General features: G+C 43.2%; 1 protein-coding gene across 5 annotated transcripts in view; it reads left to right on the top strand.

Annotated features, from left to right (window-relative positions):
- The window catches only part of NUP214 (nucleoporin 214), a 165,262-nt gene that overhangs the window by 15,258 nt on the left and 126,689 nt on the right, over positions 1–23,315 (top strand). For all 5 annotated transcript variants that reach the window (XM_030207808.1, XM_030207810.1, XM_030207809.1 and 2 more), the window contains 11 exons: positions 781–976; positions 3,019–3,170; positions 3,297–3,495; positions 3,930–4,000; positions 4,194–4,257; positions 10,417–10,520; positions 10,875–10,981; positions 11,135–11,201; positions 11,880–12,006; positions 13,592–13,753; positions 22,614–22,995. In XM_030207808.1, the coding sequence (XP_030063668.1) occupies positions 781–976; positions 3,019–3,170; positions 3,297–3,495; positions 3,930–4,000; positions 4,194–4,257; positions 10,417–10,520; positions 10,875–10,981; positions 11,135–11,201; positions 11,880–12,006; positions 13,592–13,753; positions 22,614–22,995 (1,631 nt within the window). The remainder of the gene's footprint in view (positions 1–780; positions 977–3,018; positions 3,171–3,296; positions 3,496–3,929; positions 4,001–4,193; positions 4,258–10,416; positions 10,521–10,874; positions 10,982–11,134; positions 11,202–11,879; positions 12,007–13,591; positions 13,754–22,613; positions 22,996–23,315) is intronic.

The raw sequence follows: 23,315 nt of genomic DNA, 5'->3' as shown, positions 1-23,315 counted from the left end.
ATGGAAATAAAATTATCAGGTAAGGACTAATTTTACCTTTGGTGACTCTGAACCCACCAGTTTGATTTATCTTCATAACTGATGATTTTATATTCTCTAACCTGTACTGAGCATAGGATACAAACTAGCTTATTTGGTCAATAATAATATATTGGACCAAATTAATTTTCTTAAATATGCAATTAAGTATCCTAATTTTTGACAGTCCATTTTAGAAATTTTGGACTGGATCTGTAGATTATGCTTTAGAGAGCCCAAAAGATATATAATTATTATTTTATCTTATTTATTATTTTTTATATACTGTTTTAATGTTTACATTAGCAAAGGAATTCAGATAGAAAGATAAGTTTAGCCAGAGGCCTTAATCTGCATCTCTTTGCTTCTAACCTTCAGCCAACAACAAATGCCAACTGATAATACATAACCATTTTAATTTTATGAACTTTAGCGATGCCTTTTAATTGCTTACTCTATATTCTGTTCTGACAAGGCTTACAGAACTGGGTTTTCTTTTTCCATTGTGTGTGTTTGAAAACATCTTTGCTGTTTATGTAATATCGACATAGAACTACAGTAACAATAGTTTCATCTCCAACATCCCTTCTGTTATCTCTCATCCATCCAGTATAGGAGTCTCAGGAATGATTGATCAAATTTATCTCTATATGCTGCATTTTTTTTCTGTATTTATTTGGATTGAGTGTCCTTCTGGATAGAGCAACTGTAGGGAATATTTATTGTCGATGTGCAATTCCCCTTTTTGTTTTTCTGTGATAGGATTTTCAGTTCAGGCAGTTAAAGAAGATAAGAATCTTTGACTCTCCCGAAGAACTGCCCAAGGAGCGCTCAAATCTCCTGGCTGTGTCTAATAAATATGCCCTTGTCTTTGCTGGAGGAACTCAGGGCTTGAAGATTTTTCACACCAAAGATATCCTGATTCAAAATCAAGCTGGCGAAGATCCCAATAAAATTGGTAAAATGTTTCTTCACCACATTAGGGTTTCAGAGATGTTGTTACTCAGGCATTTGGATTGTACAGTTACAGGCCTGCATGGATTCATTGTTGTGTCTCTATGATTAGCCCACTTGATTCCATGAGCCAGTCAGACCTCATGATGGCTTGAGTATTCAATGCACAATATTTTTTTAGGTGGGGAAAGGTAGATGAATAGCATGTGTGTACTACAGGAATTGATGTTTAATTTTGAAGTCACAAGTTGTGGCAATGCTGGGGGTTTGGTTTAGTGAGCAGAACCCAGCTCAGAGAATCAATAGGAGTTAGGAATACTACAAAGGCAGCATCTCCAAGGGAAGGGAGTCCCAATGACTGTACAGCAGTGACCCCCACCCCCAGGACTGGGATTCTTGGTGTGCAAATACTGGATTCTGAAAGGAGCCAGCACCTGTTGCTGTAAAAGCGGAGTTACTAAGAGGAGGAAAACACAAAACAAGAGAGGGGTCTGGGGATTAACATATCAATGATGTAAGGATGGCCAAACAATGTGACAAAATGACAATAAAATGAAAGAAAGTGGAAGAGAGACCAACTTCAAGAGATCAATCAAAATACCAGGGTAAGATGCTCCAAAACCCAAACTTTATTCGGACCGAATAAAGTTTGGGTTTTGGAGCATCTTACCCTGGTATTTTGATTGATCTCTTGAAGTTGGTCTCTTTTCCACTTTCTTTCGTGCTGTTGAACTTCTGTGGAAATTGTGAACCCCATTTGGTTTTGTGAAAATGACAATAAAAGCCAGAAGAAGGCATTAGAAGATAATTAACTAGTAAAAAAAAAAGGAGATGATAAAGCCTCTTGTGAGATTTCCTTTAAAAGGCAGTTAGCTTAGCAGAGTTTTAAAAAGGTTTGGACGGCTTCTTAAAGGAAAAGTACATAGACTGTTATTAAATGGACTTGGGGAAAATCCGCTATTTCTGGGATAAGCAGTATAAAATGTTTTGTACATTTTTGGGATCTTGCCGGGTATTTGTGACCTGGATTGGCCACTGTTGGAAACAGGATGCTGGGCTCGATGGACCTTTGGTCTTTCCCAGTATGGCAATACTTATGTACTTATATATTCCATCCAATTCTGGAGATCACACTTTCAATAGAGTATAGGGAGGGTAGAATCGGTTCAGAGAGCAGCTACTAAAGTGATCAGTGGTGGTCATCGTAAAACATATAGGGATAAGCTTTGGATCTTTAAAGGGGGGTGGGTATGATAAAAATAGTCAGCTCCTCCAAGGAAGTTTGAGTGAAGGATTACCGGATGAGAGTGAGAGGGGAAAGATTAGAGGACAATCTGTGGAAATATTTCATGGTGGATCTCTGAAAGAATCTCTTATTGGAGATCGGATAGGTAAATTTCAAGAACAAGTGGGAGAAGCATGTAAGGCCTCTGGAGGTGGACAAAACAAGTGACAAGCTGAAAGTGTAGAGTAAGGGAGATGGGAGGTAGAGCTGGGCAAACTGGATGGACCTCGTGACCTTTATCTGCCAGCATGTTCTAGATTTTTATTTAAAAAAAGTTCGAGTGAACATTTGTGCTGCTATTGTCCCAGAAAAACCTGGTTAGGGTTGATCTAGAAGGTTAAAAGGGCTGGGGGGAAGCTCATGGGTAATCCTCCCCATCCTCCTATGAAAGCAAGGCATCAACAGTTCCAGGCAGTATTCAGTAATAGGTGCTGCTAGAGGTTCTTTTTGTGTTACAGTACAATGGTTGGATCCAACAGCACTTGGCTTTGTATCTTACAGGCCAGTGGAACCAAAAGAAGGGACTTTGGTGCTTGTGTTGGAGTACAACAGATTTGTGTAACTTTTCTTATTAGTAATGTTTCTGTATTGCACTATACATATCAGAACCACACATAATCTGAGTAAGATGCACAGCATTTCAAGTAAACTTAATTCAGCCATTCATTTTACTAAAGGAGCCTTGAGAATAGAGCTGGGATATAAGAGAATGGCTCTTTATGAATCTTGTGTGATGTCCTCTCTTCTGTTTTGCCTTGAAGTTGACTCTGTATCCAGCATGGTGGTTCCCATGAAATTTCCAGTACATCACCTGGCTCTCAGTTCAGATAACCTGACCCTGTCTGTCTGCATGACGTCCACAGAATATGGGTCTTTCGTCTCCTTTTTTGATGTTCGGACGTTTTTGAACGAGGTACAATTATCTCTAGCCTATACAAAGTGGGGTATCACACATGAAGCCAGTATAAAATAACTCAGTTTTTCTGTTGGTGCCAAGTCTGTGCAGCTCTCAGTAATTATAATTGCTTGTTTTGTGAAGGCCAAGCAGCTGAAACGTCCCTTTGCTTATCATAAACTGGCCAAGGAGGCAAATTGCATGGTGATGGACCTGAAGTGGAATCCAGCCATTCCCACCCTGGTGGCTATCTGTCTGTCCGATGGCAGCATCTCTGTCTTGCAGGTTACTGATATCGTCAAAGTACATGCCATGCTTCCTTCCTCTGTGGCTGTGACATCAGGTGGGTTACAGGGCTTTGACATCAATAAAAGCACAACATAAAGTGCAGTGCCTGCAGGGCTGAATGGCTAGGAAGATGGGTCTTATAGACCCAGTCTGTCAGTGATGTGGAGTAACATGGCCAGGGTACAATGCTGCTCAGAGGATTTCTGAATAGTTCTAATAATCACCAAATCACAAAGGGTGGCCTGATCAGGTATTCCAGATTGTTCCCTCCCACCAGACTGAATTAGAGCATGAGGTCTACAAAGACTGAAGGAAGTTTATTTTTCCTTTCTGCAGGAAGTTCCTGTGGTGGTATCCACCTGAAGTTATGCATGTCAAAGTTGGGCTTTGTGATGGGACAGCATGGGTGCCGCTGGCATCTGCACAAAGAACACACATTTCTTTTTCTACATGTAAATGTAATATTCTGTACATGTCTTATCTTCCTAGTTTGCTGGAGTCCCAAAGGAAAGCAGCTGGCTGTTGGGAAACAGAATGGCACTGTTGTCCAGTACCTGCCAGTGAGTGACTGGGCTTTGTTTTCCCTCTGTGGTAAATATGATGGAGAGCTCCTTCCTGGTGTTTACTCCTGACCCTGTTATTCTTTAGGTGACAGTGATTTCATCTTGCATAACTGCGACTTCCTCAGATAGAGAGGAAAAGCCTAGTAGCTGTTACGGTACAGTAACATGAGGCTTGTTCTTCTTTTCTCAGAACCTTCAGGAGAAGAAAGTGATTCCATGTCCTCCTTTTTATGAGTTAGACAATCTTGTTAAAGGTACAGTGCCCTCCTCAGTTGTCATTTCTTTGTGGGTATACTGCCTTCTGACTCTTGAGTATTTATCACATAGTTAAATGCTCTTCTTTATAGAGTTCTCATTGCACTGGGAAAGGAGAGAGGACCCCTAGAAGTGATTGAGCCTCCTCCTTTGACAAAAGTGTTGCATGGTTCTTTAGAATTACATCCAGTAAAACACATTTCTTTTATCTGGCCTGTCGCTCTTTTTAAAAAAAATTTCACAGACTTACTCCCCTGTTTACTAAGCTGTGTGGCAATGCCAACACAGCCATTCAAAGTGAATGGCCTGTGTCGACATTAGCATACGGCAGCCGCTAGTGCAGCTTAGTAAACAGGGGTATTAGTAATAATTCCAATAATATACACAGAACAATATTTAATAAGTGCTAAAGAAAAGAACAGTGGAATAAGTCCTTAGTTGCAAGGAAAACAAAAACAAGCTGTAAAGCTTTAAGGTTCAGTCTCATAAAATTTTGCTGCAATTGTAGGTCAGTGATCCTGGTGGCAGATGAGTCCGCAACAGTCATTTGGTTCCCTGTGGTAGTTGATGAAAGAAGGTCCTGATGTAAATTATGCGGATCCATGTTGGGCTTCCGTACTAAGCTACAAGCCCTCTTTGCCTTCTGCAGGTTTCGGTGAAGACTTGCACTGCGGCACCTTTCTTGTAGCCTGGTCTTCTATACGGGAGAGGTCATCCTCTGGAAAGACTATGAATGGAAGGCTTCAACAAATGTAAACACAGTTATACAGACAATTTAAAAATTCAGAAATGCATTACCTTTTCAATTGGACAAAAATAGAACAAGACACTGAAAGCTAGAATCACAATATAAAGATCACAGTGTAGCTTAGAATTTAGTGTTCATGCTAGAACCATACAACACTGAAAACTTTAAATCTTTTCCCAACAGACCTTGTAGTGTTCAAATTCTTTTACCTATTCCTGTCACTAAAAACAAGATGTAGGCACTAATTTCAAACTGTAGCCTCAAATTTAAAAGCTGAGATAAGAAGGAAACAAAGGCTTAATATAAGATACCATTTCTTGACTAGAACAGCAACACTGAAAAAACAGCTTTTGTTTCATGTGTACTGTTCATCACTTATACACATAAAGTGTCACTTGAAACAAATAGTACAAGTTAAAGACTGTCTAATGCTATTGCTATTACACTTTTCAAAGAAACATTTGTCTTTCTTGCAACTGACTTCCCCTTTAAGTCAGTTCAGTGTGAATCCCCCTTTCTCATTTCCTCCCCCCTTCCTTGCTGCAGTCAAGATTATCCTATATAATAATTCTCACCTCCAACGTTCTAATGTGCCTGGGACCGTGCCTCCCTTGGAGGTGGTCTGCTAGGCAGGCACGCACTGACGTCAGTGACAGCTGATTCCAGAGCAAGGGGAGGAGTAGGGGACCGTGCCTCCCTCGGAGGTGGTCTGCTAGGCAGGCACGCACTGATGTCAGTGACAGCTGATTCCACGCGTGTTTCCCTACTCCACCTGTCTGGGAATCAGCTGTCAGTGCGCTGCTCCCTGCCACTTCGGAGCAAGTGGCAGGGAGCGGGGCAACACAGACCCCTCCCCCCCTTTCGCCGCATCACCAACCCGCCCCCCCACCCGACGAGTATGAACACCCCCTGTCCCCTCACGCACCTCCCACCGAGTTCCACACTGCGCCCTCCCTCCGATTTCAACACCCCCCCCGCGTTACGGCCCGACCCTGTCGACCCCCCTTTCCCGCCTAATACTGACCCCGCCACCGTGCAGTATCTGTGCTGACAGGGGACCCCAATCTCCATCAGCCGAATTCCTTTGCTGGCCTTCGCGGCGTTGCTTCTTTAATGATCTTCTGTTCAAGTTCCTCTGCGTGCGTCTGACGTCAGACGCCCGCAGAGGAACTTCAACAGAAGATCATTGAGGAAGCAACGCCACGAAGGCCAGCACAGGACTTCAGCTGACGGGGGTTTGGGTCCCCCTTCAGCACAGGTACTCCACGGTGACGGACGGTTTTCGCCGAGAAGGGGGGTTGACAGGGTCGCGGAAGGGGGGGTACAGGGGTCCGTAACGCGGGGGGGGGGGGTGTTAAAACGGAGGGAGGGCAGAGTCTGGAACAGAGAGGGAGGGTAAGGGATGGCCTTGCTAGCGCCCGTTTCCTTCCCTTAAGAAACGGGCCTTTTTTACTGCTAACAAACATCAAAATTAATTCTACAACATTCAATCGCAGTTAAATTATCTAAACCCAAAATATTCCTATTTATTTTATGGTAAGATGGAGATCAAAGTCCCGCCTTCTGACATCATTTCCTCTTTCCGTGAGGGCGGGACTCTGAGGGAACGAACTCGAAGGGAAGGCTACAGACGGGCAGGGCTTTCAATAACGCGGCCGCTTCGATAGAGGTAATCAGGGGAGCGAGGAGAATCACTGGGTGGCTGGAGGGGGGACAGAAGAATCGCTGGGTGGCTGGAGGGGGGGCAGGGGAGAGAGGAGAATCGCTGGGTGGCTGGAAGGGGGGCAGGGGAGACAGAAGAATCACTGGGTGGCTGCAGGGGGGGGCAGGGGAGAGGAGAATAGCTGGGTGGCTGGAGGGGGGGGAAGGGGAGAAAGGAGAACCACACACGACCCTGGAACTCGGAGGGAGGGAGAGGGGACCCTGGAACAGGGAGGGGGGGCCATGGCACACACTCTGATTCTCACACACACACACTTTCTCTCTCACAGACACACTCGCACCCAGACTCACTCTCTGTCACACACACACGCACATTCACGCTGTCTCTCATACACAGTCTCTCAAACATACACACTCCGAGGAAAACCTTGCTAACGCCCGTCTCAGACTGATAGAAGATTTCCAATATTTTTTCTCTTTTAACAGAGTTTTTTGCATGGGTTTCTTATCTATAATCAGTCTAGATAAAAAAGGAAAAAAAGGACCAGTGATAGGATTAGCTCCATTTACAATTTTGGCGTTCTTTTGTAATAAAAGGACTCATTCACCTGAAGGTGAAATGCCAAGGGTGGATGCATTGAGGTCCAGTTAATTGTAGTTTAAACTTTAAGGCAACCACACGCTGCGAGAACAACATTTGAGTTGCTCTTGGTATAATGGTATAGAGATAGATTTGGAACCAAGAGACCCCCATTAACAAAATAGAGAAGTAGTATACCATGCCATACATTGTTGTTTGAATATTTTTACTGCTCCATTTGCCTACTGCTCATGTTTGATCTATTCTTACGGTACACCGCCTTGAGTGAATTCCTTCAAAAAGGCAGTAAATAAATCCTAATAAATAAATATTCATATCAACCTTATTAATATTAATCTTAATATGGGCTATTTTGGGGGCTGCTTTTTGCCACAAATTGGGTTGGAAATTTTTTTGTGATCTGGCAACTTTGCCTATAACACATTCCTTTAACAGGCAGATTCTATAAAAATAAACACAATTTGTAACTTGAGTTACCATACATACACAATCACACACAAATATAATATTCTAAATTATGAAGTTCTGGGATGTGATCTTGTATAACTATAGTAGAAACAGGGATAACATTAGACAAAGAAAATTTTAAACCAGAAAGTTTCATGCCGAACAGTTCATGAGCACCACCACTGATTCATAAACTTTAAATGCAATTTGCATTCGTTTTCATTCACATTGGATAAGCAGGAAAGCAGTAGCAGGACAGAATTATAGTATTTCTGTTAGCTATTCATACTGTTTTGTTGTGAAGGATTGAAAGCACGTGGGTATAAGCAGTCAAGACAGGATACGTTATGGGACAGTGGAAAAGGGAAAGCAGGCTGCCAGCCTGTCTTTCTCCGTTATGCCTGTAAGTATGATTGGAAACAGGGAAGGAGACTGGCGACGCTTCTCAGAACTCTGAACCCACAGCCCGAAGAGAGAGGACTAGGGCCAGAGGAGGCTGGGCAGGGGAAGTGGTAGGTCTCCATCCCTCTGGGGTCTGTGAGAGAGGAGTGATGATATGGAGGAAAATTATCTGACAATTTAGGTTGAGTACTCAAAGATATTGTCACTATCGGGATTTTTAGTTCTGCAGCCTCTGCCCATTAGGTGGGAATCTTCTAGTATTCCCTTTAAAGTGTGCAATTTAGATTGATCCCATCCTAATTGGGGTCACTGATTTTAACTGCAATGCATTGTTTTATCTGGAGCATTCATACTAGTTGATGGATCCTCATTGTTTTGTTTTGGTTCCATTGCAGTAGCAGCTGACAAAATGGCACTTACAATGTGCACCTCTTCCATGTTTGCAGGCGGGGCACTGGGTACTGACAGTGATGGAAGTGAACCATACCCTGGGGCTGAATTTTTCTTTTTTATTTAGCAACGTAATGAGTTGTTGAATTTTATCTTCTAATTTCCTAACCTAGACCTAGACATGACCCTCTCTCGTTCCAAATTTTGTATGGTTTCCTGCAAACAGCTCAAAATATGACAGTATGGCACTTTCAGTCCCTTGCATGGCACTCAGACTGTAGCTGGGCTGCTAGATAAGACAGTTTCTCTACAGAAACAATTCCATTCAGAGGAAACTAACCGCTTAATTCCCTCAGTCATTCTGTGGCCCTGAGGGATAGGCATGAGAACTCCCCTGCCATGACTTTTAACAGTACCCCGATCGGTCGGACTGATGGTCTCTCAATATAAACTGCAGCAGTTCCTTTGAACAACCAGAACCCATGGTCGTATCTGAGTGAATGCATGTGGCCGTCAGCGTCTCCCAGAGAGTCATGGCATAAGCTGTTTGGATATCTGCTTGGGCAGAACACCAGCTTAGCCCTGGTCTCCCGTCCCTGGGAGAGGCCAAGAGAAAGAATGTCACACACAGGGACAACTGTTTGTTGCTTCCAAAAGCTTTTGCCCATTAACTGTCTTAGTGTTCACCTAACAGCAGTGAATTGACACCTGACTGGCTCAACCCACTTTGTAATTCTTGCCCTTTTTTTGAAGAGTGTCTTGACAGATGTTACATAAATCAACAGGTCAGCAGTCCAAATATTGTAAACAATAAATCAGTATCAGATCAGTAACAGTAGTTATGTGGTAAAGTCCCACTATTGTAATCAGTAAACACTGATTACATATATACGTTGAATGTTGATTACATATGCAATTTTCTATTAGCTCAGGGATAAGAAAAGTGAAAAATATAAGTTCAGCTTTGTTTCTTGTTCCTGTTCTGTTTACACAAGAGGTGTTTACAACTTTTAGATACTTTCCAGCATCTGAATAGGATATTTGCCACATAATGAAACTTACAGAAATGCCTAGTTCACCTTATTTCTGTACCCATACATTTAACCATTGATACTCATCTCTGATTAGGGGGATCCTATTATCATAAATGTTCTCAGGAGTCTTCAATGACATCATGTATGCTGTGAATTGGGTGAATAATGGCTGATAGAGGGTGGTTCAGCAGTTGGCACAGGGACAAGCAAGCAAATCAGAGGGTGAGAAAGGGAGCAGTCGCGCCTCCAAGTGTATATGCCCCCCCCCCCCCCCCCCCACACACACACAATGAAAGACTTCTAGTGTTTGCAGAAAGTGTATTCTGACATGCAGTAAGAGCTGAAGATGCTACAAGGCGGCATTCACAGCCTCGGAGGGGAGGGGGAGGAGAGATTCATGAATGTCATGATGGCTGAGTTTGGAGGCCATGACACGAGGTTCTAGAAAGAGCTGTGTTGTATGGCTTCTGGCCTCAGGATGGGGACAGTAAGAGAGGGTCTATTAAAAATAAGGTAAAAATCTCTGGTCATTGCAAATGAAGGCTTACCATGCCAGATTCCAGCACTGTTTATGAATGAACTGGATGATATATATAGGAGAAAGAAGAACTGTCAGGCTATGGGCTTTCCCTTATTAACTACCAGATTAAAAAACTAATGAATAGTCATTGTGTAGCGATGAGCCCATTATGGGGGTCATTTTCATGCTTATAATGCCTCTTTAAAATTATCCTTTATGGACTATGTTTACTGTGTTATGCTCTGTAAGTTCAATGAATGGTTTAAAAAGGAAGTTTCAGATCATGTTGTGCAAACACCATTTCCAGTGGACACTCAGTAACTCAGCATCCTGTTCTCTTTCCTTCTCTTCCAGTCCTGGATGTACTGTGGGTTGAAACCTATGTGTTTGCTGTAGTTTATGCAGCAGCTGATGGGTCTTTGGAACCATCTCCTCAGCTTGTGGTCATTGTACTGCCTGTAAGTATAGCTAGCACAGTGATCAACACACAGAAAAATCTGACTTCTCTAGCTTTCAGTACTCCTGGATGCAGTCATGCAATCTGATAAAATGATGACGCTGATTTTTTGTAAGTGACAGAAGGCTACCCGAGGATGGTAAAATCAGTGTTAGTCGTTTTGCATACTCACCTGTAATAAAGAAAAGCAGTAGTGTGAAGTTGGAAGTGTCTTTTGTGTTAGCAGTGGTCACATTACAGTGTAGAAAGCTGGATAACAATTAATATCTTTATACCCAGTATGTGATTCAGGGAAGAGGGCTGCACTGACTGCCAAAACTCTTGTAGCTTCAGACCTGTTTCATTATTTTTGCAGAAAAAGGAAGATAAGCAAGGGGAGAAGTTCCTGAACTTCACTGAGCCCTGCTACAGCAGCTGCAGTGAGAGGCAGCACCACTATTTCCTGAGTTACATTGAGGACTGGTGAGTGCACAAGGACCTCTTAGCTCAGTAGCAACAGCAGTATTTTTGTGCTGTCCGTGCAGCCAGATGAGTCTCTTATACAGTTATGTGGGAGTTGCTCATTGCCTTCCTATCTTTCATATTTCAATATTACTTTTTTTCGTTTTTCTCTAGGGATATAATCCTGGGTGCCTCTGCAGCCTCCATAGAAGTCAGTATCATTGCTCGCCAGGAGGACCAGGTAACTTCTCTGTCCCTTAAATACCAGGTGGCTATTCAGAGTGCATAGCAAGGGGTTGCTGAATATCTGCTCCTGACTCATGGGATGGGAGGTGTGGATTGATGGGGTGGACTAGATAAATGATTTGCATCCAGTGTATGGATCTTATGCTCTCCATAATTGTCAGCTGTTGCCTTATATTCTGAGTGACCATCCAACTCTTCTGTTTTTAGAAAAGCTATGTCTGAAGTCTGCAAATGGCTCCCTTCTCATGTGATTGTATCTCCACTATGGCTGAAGGTGTCATGAGAATACATTAAAGTGTCTGCTACCTTTTGCATTTCTTCTTTACCCTCTTACATTCTTGGGACTAGCACTGTTTGAATGTGGGTCTCATTGTTTAACACGTACTAGGACCTGATTGGTTTGTATGTTTCATTTAGCCAGTATGATGGACTAGGATTCAGTTTATGGGAAAATTTGCCGTGTGGCTTTTTTTGTCTCCAATTTTATTGTGGAGGGATAATTTAGAAGAGCATTAAAATGTTTTAATCAGTACAGGGTATGTGGTACTGTTTTCAAGGAAAATGAATTCTTGGAAGTGAGAGATGTTCATCAGGGAAGATGAAAGCTACAGGTCTGTATCAAGTATCATCGGAGGTCAGTGACCATCCTAAATATTGAAGTATTTTCTTTCAGAGTAACTGGGAGCTGTGGCTACTGGAGGACTCAAGCCGTGCAGAGCTGCCAGTCACAGAAAACAGCGATGACACAATGCCAGTAGGACTGGCCTTCGACTATACCAGCCAGCTCGAAATCTCTATCAGTGAGTCTTTTCATTCCCTCAGACCTCTTTGGCCAGGTCGCTGCAGCTTCTGTGCTGCCAATCCCTCCAGCTAAAGGTAGTTGTTGGCAGATGTGTGCTCATGTAATTCCTAAAGGTTTGACACAGGTCTTCCTTCTCTTCTTCCAACTTGTTGTCCACCTCTCTCTCACACAGTGTGAGGGAGCTGGGTTTGTATGAGTATTCTGACAGGAGACTCTTGACATGCACAATCACAGACTCGACACACTTCACTTCTGCTTATTAAGATGATTTCAGTGTAGTCCATGTTCTAGAGGACCCTTCTTTAGCATGTGAAAATAGATTTGCCATGCTTGTCATTCTTGTGCATCTGCTGCATATCCACCGGTCAGACCTGCAAGATATTTTGTATAAAGAGTACAGACATTGCATTTGTTCAGATATTTTGGATAAAGAGTAATCATTTGGTGAAACACTAGGGTAAAGCCAGTCCCAAACGAAACATTTGCAAGATCCCTGTTCAGATCATCGACAGTGAGGCACATTAGGTAATGCTTCCTTTGTTAGGAGGGTACTGCTCGATTTTGTCAGCCCTCAGCTGTTTGACATCAGAATTACAACATTAAACTCCAGCTGGTTTTGGAGAACTTCGCTTGCTTGGATGAGATATCTGCCTTGCTTATGGGTTTAGAATGCATTACTGATGGAATAAGGTTGAAAATACCAACCCTAGAGTGGAGCATAAGCTGTGCATGTCACTGGAATAGTATTTGGTACTAGGGAGATTGTATTGTATAAGTAACTGTGGCTTGTAGTGCTATTCTGTAATTGCCACATTTCTGTAGTGGCATAATACCACCTGGCACCGTGTCACAGTGCAGGTATACTACTCCAAATTCAAGATGACTGGGACTCTTGTGACCAGTAACTTTGAAATCTGTGAACATTTGAACTGGTGTTAAATGAATGGGCTTTTATTTGAGAGGCACTGAGTTTGTAATTCATTGTATAATATGTCATATAGCAAAGGAACAAAACAATGTTATAGGCAGAAGGGATCAGACATATCGATAGATAATCAAAATTAGGTTTACAGCACACATCTAAGATCAGAATTAAAGGCCTGTGTTCATTTCTGATCATCCATTCCAGAGAGGACCTTGTCTTCATAGCTCTGTTAGTATCAATGTATGCTCTAATAGACAGTCATAACTGAAGTGGAATATAGAAGTGCACGAGTACTGGAGATCCTTGAGTGTGAGCATGCTTTAGATACTGGAGTAATGCTGCACATATGTTGCTCTTGGTGGTGATGGCGCACCTCTTGTGCTGTTGAATATCTGCCACTTTCCACACTGATAACTGCACCTTGAGTTCTCTTGTCACCTGTTGTGCTCTCAGTGGTGTTACTGCATCTTGTGTTCTGATGTCTCTCTTGCTGTCAGCAGTGATGATGCACTGCTTGTTCTGTTGTGTCTCAGATGCTGTCAGCAGAGATAATTGTGCTTTGTATTCTGTTTTGGCAGTGGTGATGTGCTGATGTGTCTCTGCTGCTCTCCGTGGTGGTACTGCACTTTGTATTCTGATGCCTCTCTTGCTCTCACAGGTGATGAGAAGAAGCTTCCCCCAGCTCCTGTTCTCTTACTGCTGTCTACGGATGGCGTTTTGTGTCCATTTTATATGATTAATCTCATCCCGAATGCTAAATCACTGCTTACCACTCCAGAACAGCTGTCCATTGAAGGGGAAAGACAAGCAAAAGCAGTTGGTATGTAGATCCCCCACATGAGGCTAGAAATATGAAGCTTGTTAAAAAAAAAAATCTGTGTAGAATATATGAATATAACTGATTGGTTATATCCCTCAGCAAACAGATGGAGATAAAGACTAATGAATTATAAGCTGTCCTATAAAAGATGTCATACAGCTCCAGCAACTTAGTATTCCTGTAACAAAGCAGGTGATTCTGACCACCCATCTATCTATGCCCTTGACCAGATCCACACCTGATGATTTATCTATTGGTTTGTTTGTTACATTTGTATCCCACCTTTTCCCACTTATTAGTAGGCTCAAAGTGGCTTACATAGTTCCGGAGAAGTGGTTACAGACTCCGGTGTGAACAAATACAGTATGGGGTATTATTAGAGTGACAAGTACAGTAAAGAAGTATCGGTAAATAGATTGGGGTGATTCAGACAAAATGTTAGGGTGTGATCATGCATCGGGGTTGAAAACTGTCCGTTTCCTGATTAAAATGACATATTTCATTATTCTGTGTATATGTCAGATACTGTGGGGTATGCCTTCTTGAACAGGTGACTTTTTAGTTTTTTTCGGAATTCTAGATGATTATTCGTAGATTTCAGGTGTTTTGGTAGAGAATTCCAGAGCTGTGTGCCTATGTAAGAGAAACTTGATGCGTATATTGATTTTATACTTCAGGCTTTTACTGCTTGCGAAGTGAAGAGTTAAGTACATTCTGGCTGATTCAATTGTGTTTCTAATTGGTAAGTCAATTAGTTCAGACATATAGCTCGGGGCTAGACCATGTATTATTCTGTGAACAAAGGTACAGATCTTGAAAGCGATATGTTCCTTGATTGGTAGCCAGTGTAGTTTTTCCCGGAGGGGTTTTGCGCTTTCAAATTTAGATTTTCCATAGATAAGCCTGGCTGCCATATTTTGAGCAGACCACTGCCAGGGAAACTCTAGAAGAACTCTGTCCTCCTCTGCTTTGATCCCTTGTAGTTCACCAGTGTGCTCAGAAAACCCTGGATCGCCAAAGGGATGAGCTTCTGGTCTGGTTGGAGTGAAGGAAAAACACAAGGTAAGACCACATTTTTCCTTCCTTTTCATCCAGCAGACCAGAACTGAACTGATGAGATGTAGCAAATCAATCCTCAGGGTGGGAAGAAGAGAGCCAAGCAACCCCACCACTGTGCTGAAGCCAGCTTCCTCTCTGGCATGCTCTCATCCAATCTGTAATGCTGGGAGAAAGAAGGAAGAGGAGACCGAGTAGTAGCGTTGCAAATATCCACCAGCAAAGCGGACTACGATTCTGCCCAAGACATGGCTATGCCCCTTGTCAAATTAGCCCTGAGGCCTACAGGCAGAATCCAACCCTGAAGAATATATGCTGAACCAATCACCTCTTTAAACCATCATGCAGCTGTAGTCATAGTAGCCGCCTCACCCTTTCTAGTCCTTACAAACAACATGAATAAGTGATCCCACTTATGAAATTGATTTGTCAACTCTTAAGTACCGTTGGAGTTCCCTCCTGACATCTCCCCAGTTCTCATGTGATAGCTATTGGTTATGTTTTTCTTCCTTACTCTGAATGATTTCGTTATCCAGTGTTTGGTAAAAATCTCTCTCATACCTACAGAAGTGACACTATTATAAATGACCTAGGAGGTATTATAGCAGTTCCTATGTATTTATAAAGGTGTTCTATTTTCCATACTGTTGAATATGTAGCTAGGTTTAAAAAAAAGTCTGGACAGATTCCTAGAAGAAAAGTCCATAAACCATTATTAAGGTAGACATGGTAAAAAGCCAGTGCTTATACTTGGGGGGGTAAGTAGTATGAAATCTTGCTACTTTTTGGAATCCCGCCTGGTAATTGTGACCTGGATTGGCCGCTGTTGGAAACAGGAGCCTGAACTAGATAGACCTTTGGTCTAACCCTGTACGGTAGTTCTTATGTTTAAAACAGACTTTAAGGCTAAACACTTAAGGGGTTCATTCTTGAGTGGCTCAGAAAGGACTGCCACCAGCACCTTCAGAGTCAAATTGAAGTTCCATAACAGTATCACTGAGTGTACTAGGGGCACACATGCACCACCTCTTTAAAGAAAGTGCACCTCATCTGGTTGAGCACCAGGGAGGACCCTTCCAGGCGTCTATGGAAACAAGACCATTCTGTGACTTGCATCTTTAAGGAAGCCAAGGATAAGCCTTTCTTTATTTGGCCAACCAAGGCTTGAAAGGGCTCCCAGCCTCTATCCCTGCACCAAGCCTCAAAGACCCGCCAGACCCTCATTAGGCCAGGTTGGTCTTTAGTAGTTTCCGGAAGTTGAGATGGTCGTACGTTGTTTTCAGAGCTTTTGGTAATGCATTCCACAGTTGTGTGATTATGTAGCAGAAGCAGGATGCATAAGTTGATTTGTATTTTGAGTCCTTTACAGCTTGGGTAGTGGAGATTTAAGTATGAACTTGTTAATGCGACTGTGTTTCTGGTTGGAAGGTCTATGAGGTCGGTCATGTATCCCGGTGCTTCGCCATAAATAATTTTATGGACCCAGCTGCAAATCTTGAAAGCAATACGTTCTTTGGGAGCCAGTGCAATTTTTCTCGGAGGGGTTTGGCGCTTTCGAATCGCATTTTTCCAAATATGAGTCTGGCTGCTGTGTTTTGGGCAGTCTGAAGTTTCTTTATGAGCTGCTCTTTACATCCCGCATAGATTCCATTGCAGTAGTCAGCATGGCTTAGTACCATTGATTGTATCAGGTTGCGGAATGTTTCCCTCGGGAAGAATGGTTTCACACGTTTGAGTTTCCACATTGAGTGGAACATTTTCTTGGTTGTAGAGTTCACTTGGCTCTTGAGTGTGAGGTTATGGGCGATTGTAACCCTGAGGATTTTCAGGCTATCTGAGATAGGGAGGGTGTAATCTGGGGTATTTAAATTTGTGGGTTTTTTCGTGTTGTGTTGGGATGAGAGGATGAGACAAGGTGTGGGGGGGGGGGTTCTGTGTTGAGTTTTAGTTGGAATACTACTTACAATGTCAACACAATATGTAATAGGACATTTTCATTGACAATGTAAGGTATAATGTCAACTCAATACGTAATAGAACATATGGCTGGATTCAGTTACCTGGGTTCTAAATGGTGGAACTCAATCCCCAAGGACATAAGAAGCATCAACAACTATCTCCAGTTTAGAAAAGGATTAAAAACCTTATCTATTCAAGAAAGACAATGGTTAACCTCATACGTCGAAAAGCTCCATAATACATGTAATCGAATATTAACACTGTAATGCCTTCCAATTAATGTAAGACACATTGAACTGAAATTTGTTTTGGATAACTCTGGGATATAAGAATGGATAAATAAATAAACATTTTAATTGACAGTGAGGCTTATTTTCAAAGCACTTAGCCTCCCAAAGTTCCATAGAAACCTATGGAACTTAGCCTCCCAAAGTGCTTTGAAAATATGCCTCAGTGTAGGGTATAAGCAAAGATGGAACATATAGATAGGTAAGAGAGTAAGAGGAGGAGTTAGAAAATCAAGGTAACTAATTTAAAGAAAGTTGCACATAAGGTCAGAGAGATGGTTAAATACGATCTCAGCTATGGTAAGAATGGATAAACATGTCCTGCTGCAGTATATATATAAGTTCATAAGTATTGCCATACTGGGGAAGACCAAAGGTCCATCAAGCCCAGCATCCTGTTTCCAACAGTGGCCAATCCAGGTCACAAATACCTGGCAAGATCCAAAAAAAGTACAAAACACTTTATACTGCTTATCCCAGAAATAGTGGATTTTCCCCAAGTCTATTTTTAATAATGGTCTATGGACTTTTCCTTTAGGAAGCCGTCCAAACTTTTTTAAAACTGTTCTAAGCTAACCGCCTTTACCATATTCTCTGGCAATGAATTCCAGAGTTTAATTACATGTATTGGCTGCTCACACCCATAGGACTAGATCCAGAGTTGCTGCCATGGAGCTCAACACCTGTATGTAATCCCAGGCCCAACGCACCCTCACTGCTAGTAGTGCCCACATTTGACTCTGCAGATTTGGTCTTTAATACTACTACTTATTATTTCTATAGCGCTGCAAGACGTATGCAGCGCTGTACACTGGACAGAAAAGACAATCCCTGCTTGACAGAGCTTACAATCTAATTAGGACAGACAAACAGGACAAATAAGAGAATAAGGGAATTACTAAGGTGGAAATGATAAAATGGGTACTGAACAAGTGAGTAAGGGTTAAGAGTTAAAAGCAGCAACATAAAAGGTGGACTTTTAGCCTAGATTTGAAGATGGCCAGAGTTGGAGCTTGACGAACCGGCTCAGGAAGTCTATTACAGGCATATGATGCAGCAAGATAAAAGGAACGGAGTCTGGAGTTAGCAGTGGAAGAGAAGGGTGCAGATAAGAGAGATTTATCCAGCGAACGCAGTTCCCGGGGAGTAGTGTAGGGAGAGATAAGAGTGGAGAAGTACTGAGGAGCTGCAGAGTGAATGCGCTTGTAAGTCAATAAAAGGAGTTTGAACTGTATGCGGAAACGGATAGGGAGCCAGTGAAGTGAGTGCTAATATGAGCATAGCGACACTGACAGAATATAAGTCGTGCAGCAGAATTTTGAACAGATTGAAGAGGAGAGCGTTGGCTACGTGGGAGACCTGTGAGAAGCAAGTAGCAGTAGTCTAAGCGAGAGGTGAAAAGAGTGTAGATAAGGGTTCTGATAGTGTGCTCAGAAAGGAAAGGACGAATTTTGGTGATATTATAGAGAAAGAAACAAACAACAGGTTTTAGCAGTCTGGTGAATATGTGCAGAGAAGGAGAGAGAGAAGAGTTAAAGATGACCCCAAGGTTACGAGCTGATGAGACAGGGAGGAGATGAGTGTTATCCACAGAGATAGAGAATGGAGGAAGAGGAGAGAGGTTGGTTTAGGGGGAAAGATAAGAAGCTCAGTCTTGGTCATGTTTAGTTTCAGATGGCGGTGAGACATCCAGGCAGCAATGTCAGACAGGCAGGCTGGCCTGGATTCATGCTGAGATTTCTGGTGTGGAGAGGTAGATCTGGGAGTCGTCAGTGTAAAGGTGATACCGAAAGTTATGGGATGAGATCAGAGCGCCAAGGGAAGAAGTATAGATGGAGAACAGAGGATGTCCCAGGACAGATCCCTGAGGGTACACCAACTGATAGTGGGATAAGAGGATCCACCAGAGTACACACTAAAAGTACGATGGGAGAGGTAAGAAGAAAACCAGGCAAGAACAGAGCCCTGAAGTCCAAGTGAGGATAGTGTATCAAGGAGTAAGCAGTGATAAACAGTCTCAAAAGTAGCAGGTAGATCGAGAAGGATGAGGATAGAATAGAGACCTTTGGATCTACTGCTGGAGAGAGAGACTTTTCTCTTCCAGCTGTCGAAGGAGAATTCCCAGGTATTCCAAGCACTTAAAGTGGTGTATCTTGCTCTTCTCCAGATCACCCAATCCAGCAACTGCAGCAGCTGAACCAGCTATATCATAACAAGGTGATTCTCCTCCTCTGTTCTGATTAGCCAATCATTCAAGTAGGTGTGAACATAAATTCCTTCCTTTTGGAGCACTGCTTCCCTTATAACAAGGTGATTCTCCTCCTCTGTTCTGATTAGCCTATCATTCAAGTAGGAGGGGACACAAATTCCTTCCTTTTGGAGCTCTGCTGCCCTCATCACCACCATGCCTTGGAGAATGTCTAAGGTGCTGTGGCTAGTTTGCATGGTAGTGTCTGAAATTGGAAACATGAACCCAGCACATAAAACCTCACACAACTGATGTGGTGGCCAAATCAGGACATGTTAGGTTCTTTGAGATCCAGAACTGAGAGGAACTCCCTTGAGCTTCTGCAATAACCGACCACTGTTTGAAGTCTCTATCTGGATATGCACCATCTTGATCACTCAGTTTACTTCCTTAAAGTTTAAAATAGACTTAAAGGATCCCCTCTTTCTTTGGGATGACAAAGTAAATAGTGTACTGGCCTTGGAAATGTACCCCTTCTGGGACCGGAACCACGACTCCTAAGTCTAACAGCCTTCCCATGGTGGACGATACAGCTGTCTGCTTGGCTGGGTCCTGACAAATAAACTTTATAAAGGTGTTTCCTAAGGGGCAGGAAAACTCTAGCATATAGCATCTCTGAACTACGCTCTGGACCCACTATTTGGGGATGATCTGGGTTCATTCCTCTTAAAATGCAGATAGCTGACCTCCAGTGAACTATTTTTGTGGTCAAAATGAAAGGAGCTCAATCGTCTCAGAAACCTGGATCTCTGGGTCAAAGGTCTTATGTTGGGACCATATCGCCTGGTTTTTCTAAAACTGGCCTTGCTCACAAAAGCATGAGCAAAAACTCTGGGCTTGTCTTCTGTCTTGTGGGTAAGTCTGCCCAAGTCAGGGTCCTCCCTGAACAGTATCTTTCCTCTGAAAGACAGCCTACTGAGATGGCTCTTTGGAGCCACAGGAGCCTCCTCACTGAAACTGAGACTACCATGGTTTTGGACAAGGTTCTGATAAGCTCATATAGGCATCTACCATATAGGACAAGCTTGAATCTAGGTGAGCCACATCCTTTGGGTCACCATCCTCCACTGTGGTATCCTCCACTTTTTGGAGCCAGTGCCACCAGGACCTCGACACATAGGCGCTGCAAACTGCCGCCTGGAAACCCAAAGCTGACACCTCAAAGCACTGCTTAAACAGAGCCTCCAGTTTGTCCTGCAAGTCCTTCAGGGCCATTCCTCCGATTGGGATAGTATTCTTCTAGGTCACATGGAGGCATATTTCAAAGCACTTAGCCTTCCAAAGTTCCATAGAAACATATGGAACTTTGGAAGGCTAAGTGCTTTGAAAATGAGCCACATGGTCACCATCACATCCACCTTGGGAAGCTTTTTCTTTTCCAGGACCAGAGTATACAACTTACCTTTGGTCTGGCTAATCCTGAGCCCTTTCTCATGCATCTTCCGCTCCACCAAGATCATAGCCTGAATTGCCTGTTGAACTGGAAATACCCCCATGGCTTCCAGATACCTTCTAAGATTGTGACCCCTAGAGGCATAGGTTTCTATGGAACTTTGGAAGGCTAAGTGCTTTGAAAATACGCCTCTAGTGCGCTGGTAACTAAATTGGATCCCAGCTTCTATGACCGGGGCTTCAAAATAATGAGAGCTTCTAGGGCTTGAGAGATCATACCAACCAGCTCTTTCCTCCAGAAGAACCGAACCACCAAGGGGTTGTCCCTATCTGCCACTGGAAGCTCTCCTTCCTCCAGGATGCCTGCCAAACCTCTTGTTGACTCGCCTTCAAACGCAGCCGCTACGAGCTTTGCCAGCAGCAAGGACCGCAGTTACTAAGTCCTCCAAATGGGCCGCTTTGCCCACGAACCTCCCTTAGGCCCTGTACACGGGGCCTTGAGCCCTGTGCTGCTCCGTCTGCTTCAAGACAAAGCCATTGTGGAGCAGCAAAATAAGCTTCTCTTTAGGGCTTATAGTAAGGGAGGGGCACAGAGGAACACAAAATGGAGGACTTTCCCATTCTTTTTGTTCTTTGAAGCTGCTCAGCTCAAACCACTCAGCCCTGCTTCCAGAGCATACTCAAGAGCTGTGAGCCCTGCCAAACTAGTACTGTTTGCTCACTAAAAAAATGAAAAAATACAGAGTAGATCAATGATTGAGAAGCTTGTCCACCCCTAGAGGTATAAATCGCTTGTGCTTTTCCTCGCTTGGGTGAGTTATTACTGAGATTACTCCACACATACATTAATTATTCAACTACTTTTTGTATTAAAACCTATTCTCTCATTGTGTTTTTCCTGATAGAGACCCTGGTTTTTCTTTTGTATTTGATTATATATTACCAGAGGTTTATTCTGGGTTTTTTGCTATTACAGTTGGTTTACCAAAACTAGTACTGTAGGCATGCCCGAGGCTGATCCAGCAAATACTGCAGGATCCCTCTTGACTGTGGCAGCTCCCACCAGGCACACCCCTTGATGCACTCTGCCAGCACCTCTATGAAGGCAGAGCTGTGAAATTTGCAAGTTCTGCCAGGTCTGGTGCCTTTTTACTGGTCCAGCCTTGCTGCACTGCCTGCTCCAGTGGACAGGACCATTGTTCCCTGTTCGAACTCCATTATCCTCTGCTGTATGCCCAAATGCCACTCCTGGTGTGAACTAGGGTAGCCCTAGACCTATCCTGCCCCCCTTCCATACCTCCTCCTCCCACCCTTCAACAGGCATAGAGTTACCTCTGGATGAGGAGGTGATGGCTGATCTTACAGGCTGCTCTCAGAACTCACCAGCCCCAGTGCTGCTGAGTTAGCCCTGCAAAAGCTTCCTCCACAATCTCAAGCATTCGGTTTGGCCACTTCTGATTTTTCTGTCTTTTCTCCTGTTTTTGTTTGTTGTTTTCCTTAAACAGCAATGGGCATCTGAGTGGGAGGGGCAAGTGGGTGGCTAGTTCTCCAGCTGAGCTCAGGAGCTCACACCAGACCAGACGGTGCTGCACAGGTTGTCCATTACCATCTGCTAGAGACAGAGAATACTGGTTGCTGAAGCTGCATGCGCATTTTATAGGTCAGAACTCGTTATTCTCTGTTTTCATCTGCTGGCTGAGGGACATAACCCATCAGTCTGGACTGATCTGGTGGACAAAAAAGTACAATACTGTTAGTTTGTTTTCCTATCATAGCTCCATATACGTGCTATACATAAAACATACACAGTATAAATGCAGCACTGTAAAAGTATTTGGTGATCTGATAAATGGAGAGAGTGTGTTTTTCCTCGTTACTTTTGCTATGCTAGTAACTGTTTTGATCTCTTTGTGCTCAGTGAGTGCTGGCCCGGCACCGGCATCTGCCACATCCCTTCCTGCACATACGACATCCTCTCCATTCACCTTCATGGCATCATCTACCCCAAAGCCAGCTGAGGCCACAACTTTCTCCTTTACAGCGGATATGTCCAAGCCAATGCCAGTTTCTAGTGCTACTGCAGCTACTCCTCTCACATTTGCTCCTGCGTCCTCCAAACCCACCTCCACTCCAGTGCCTGCCACCCTTGCTACTTCCTCTTCTTTCTCTTTTGGGTCTCCTGGTTTCAAGTCCTCACCGGACACCCTGACAGTTCCTGCAGCACTGCCTGTGTCATCAGCTGCATTAAAGACCAACTTCATGTCTTCTCCTTCCACGGTCAAAGCCAACCTCCATGAAAAGTAAGTAGAACTTATGCAGTCTATATCACAGGAGCAGGGGATGAGGGCCAGCAGTAATGGAAAACACCAAAAAGTGGGCTAGGAACTTTCTGACATCACATACAGAAAGGAGGAGTTTGTGTGTCCAGGACAGGGACAGAGGGAAAGTAAAGACCACAGGTTTTAATTGGATTAGAACAGTTTGGGTTTTTTTACTTTTTTTTATACAGCTTGATTTGATTTGGTTTGGTTTATTACACTAGTGCAAGGTGGTATGTTAAGTTTATAGTAAACTAAACTGCTTTGTAGAAATAAAGACATGGTGTGTGTGTGTGTGTGTT

Source organism: Microcaecilia unicolor, chromosome 6 (assembly GCF_901765095.1).
Source record: "Microcaecilia unicolor chromosome 6, aMicUni1.1, whole genome shotgun sequence".
Classification (NCBI taxonomy): domain Eukaryota; kingdom Metazoa; phylum Chordata; class Amphibia; order Gymnophiona; family Siphonopidae; genus Microcaecilia; species Microcaecilia unicolor.
Note: the sequence above shows the minus strand (reverse complement) of the source record. Positions and strands in the feature narration are given on the sequence as shown.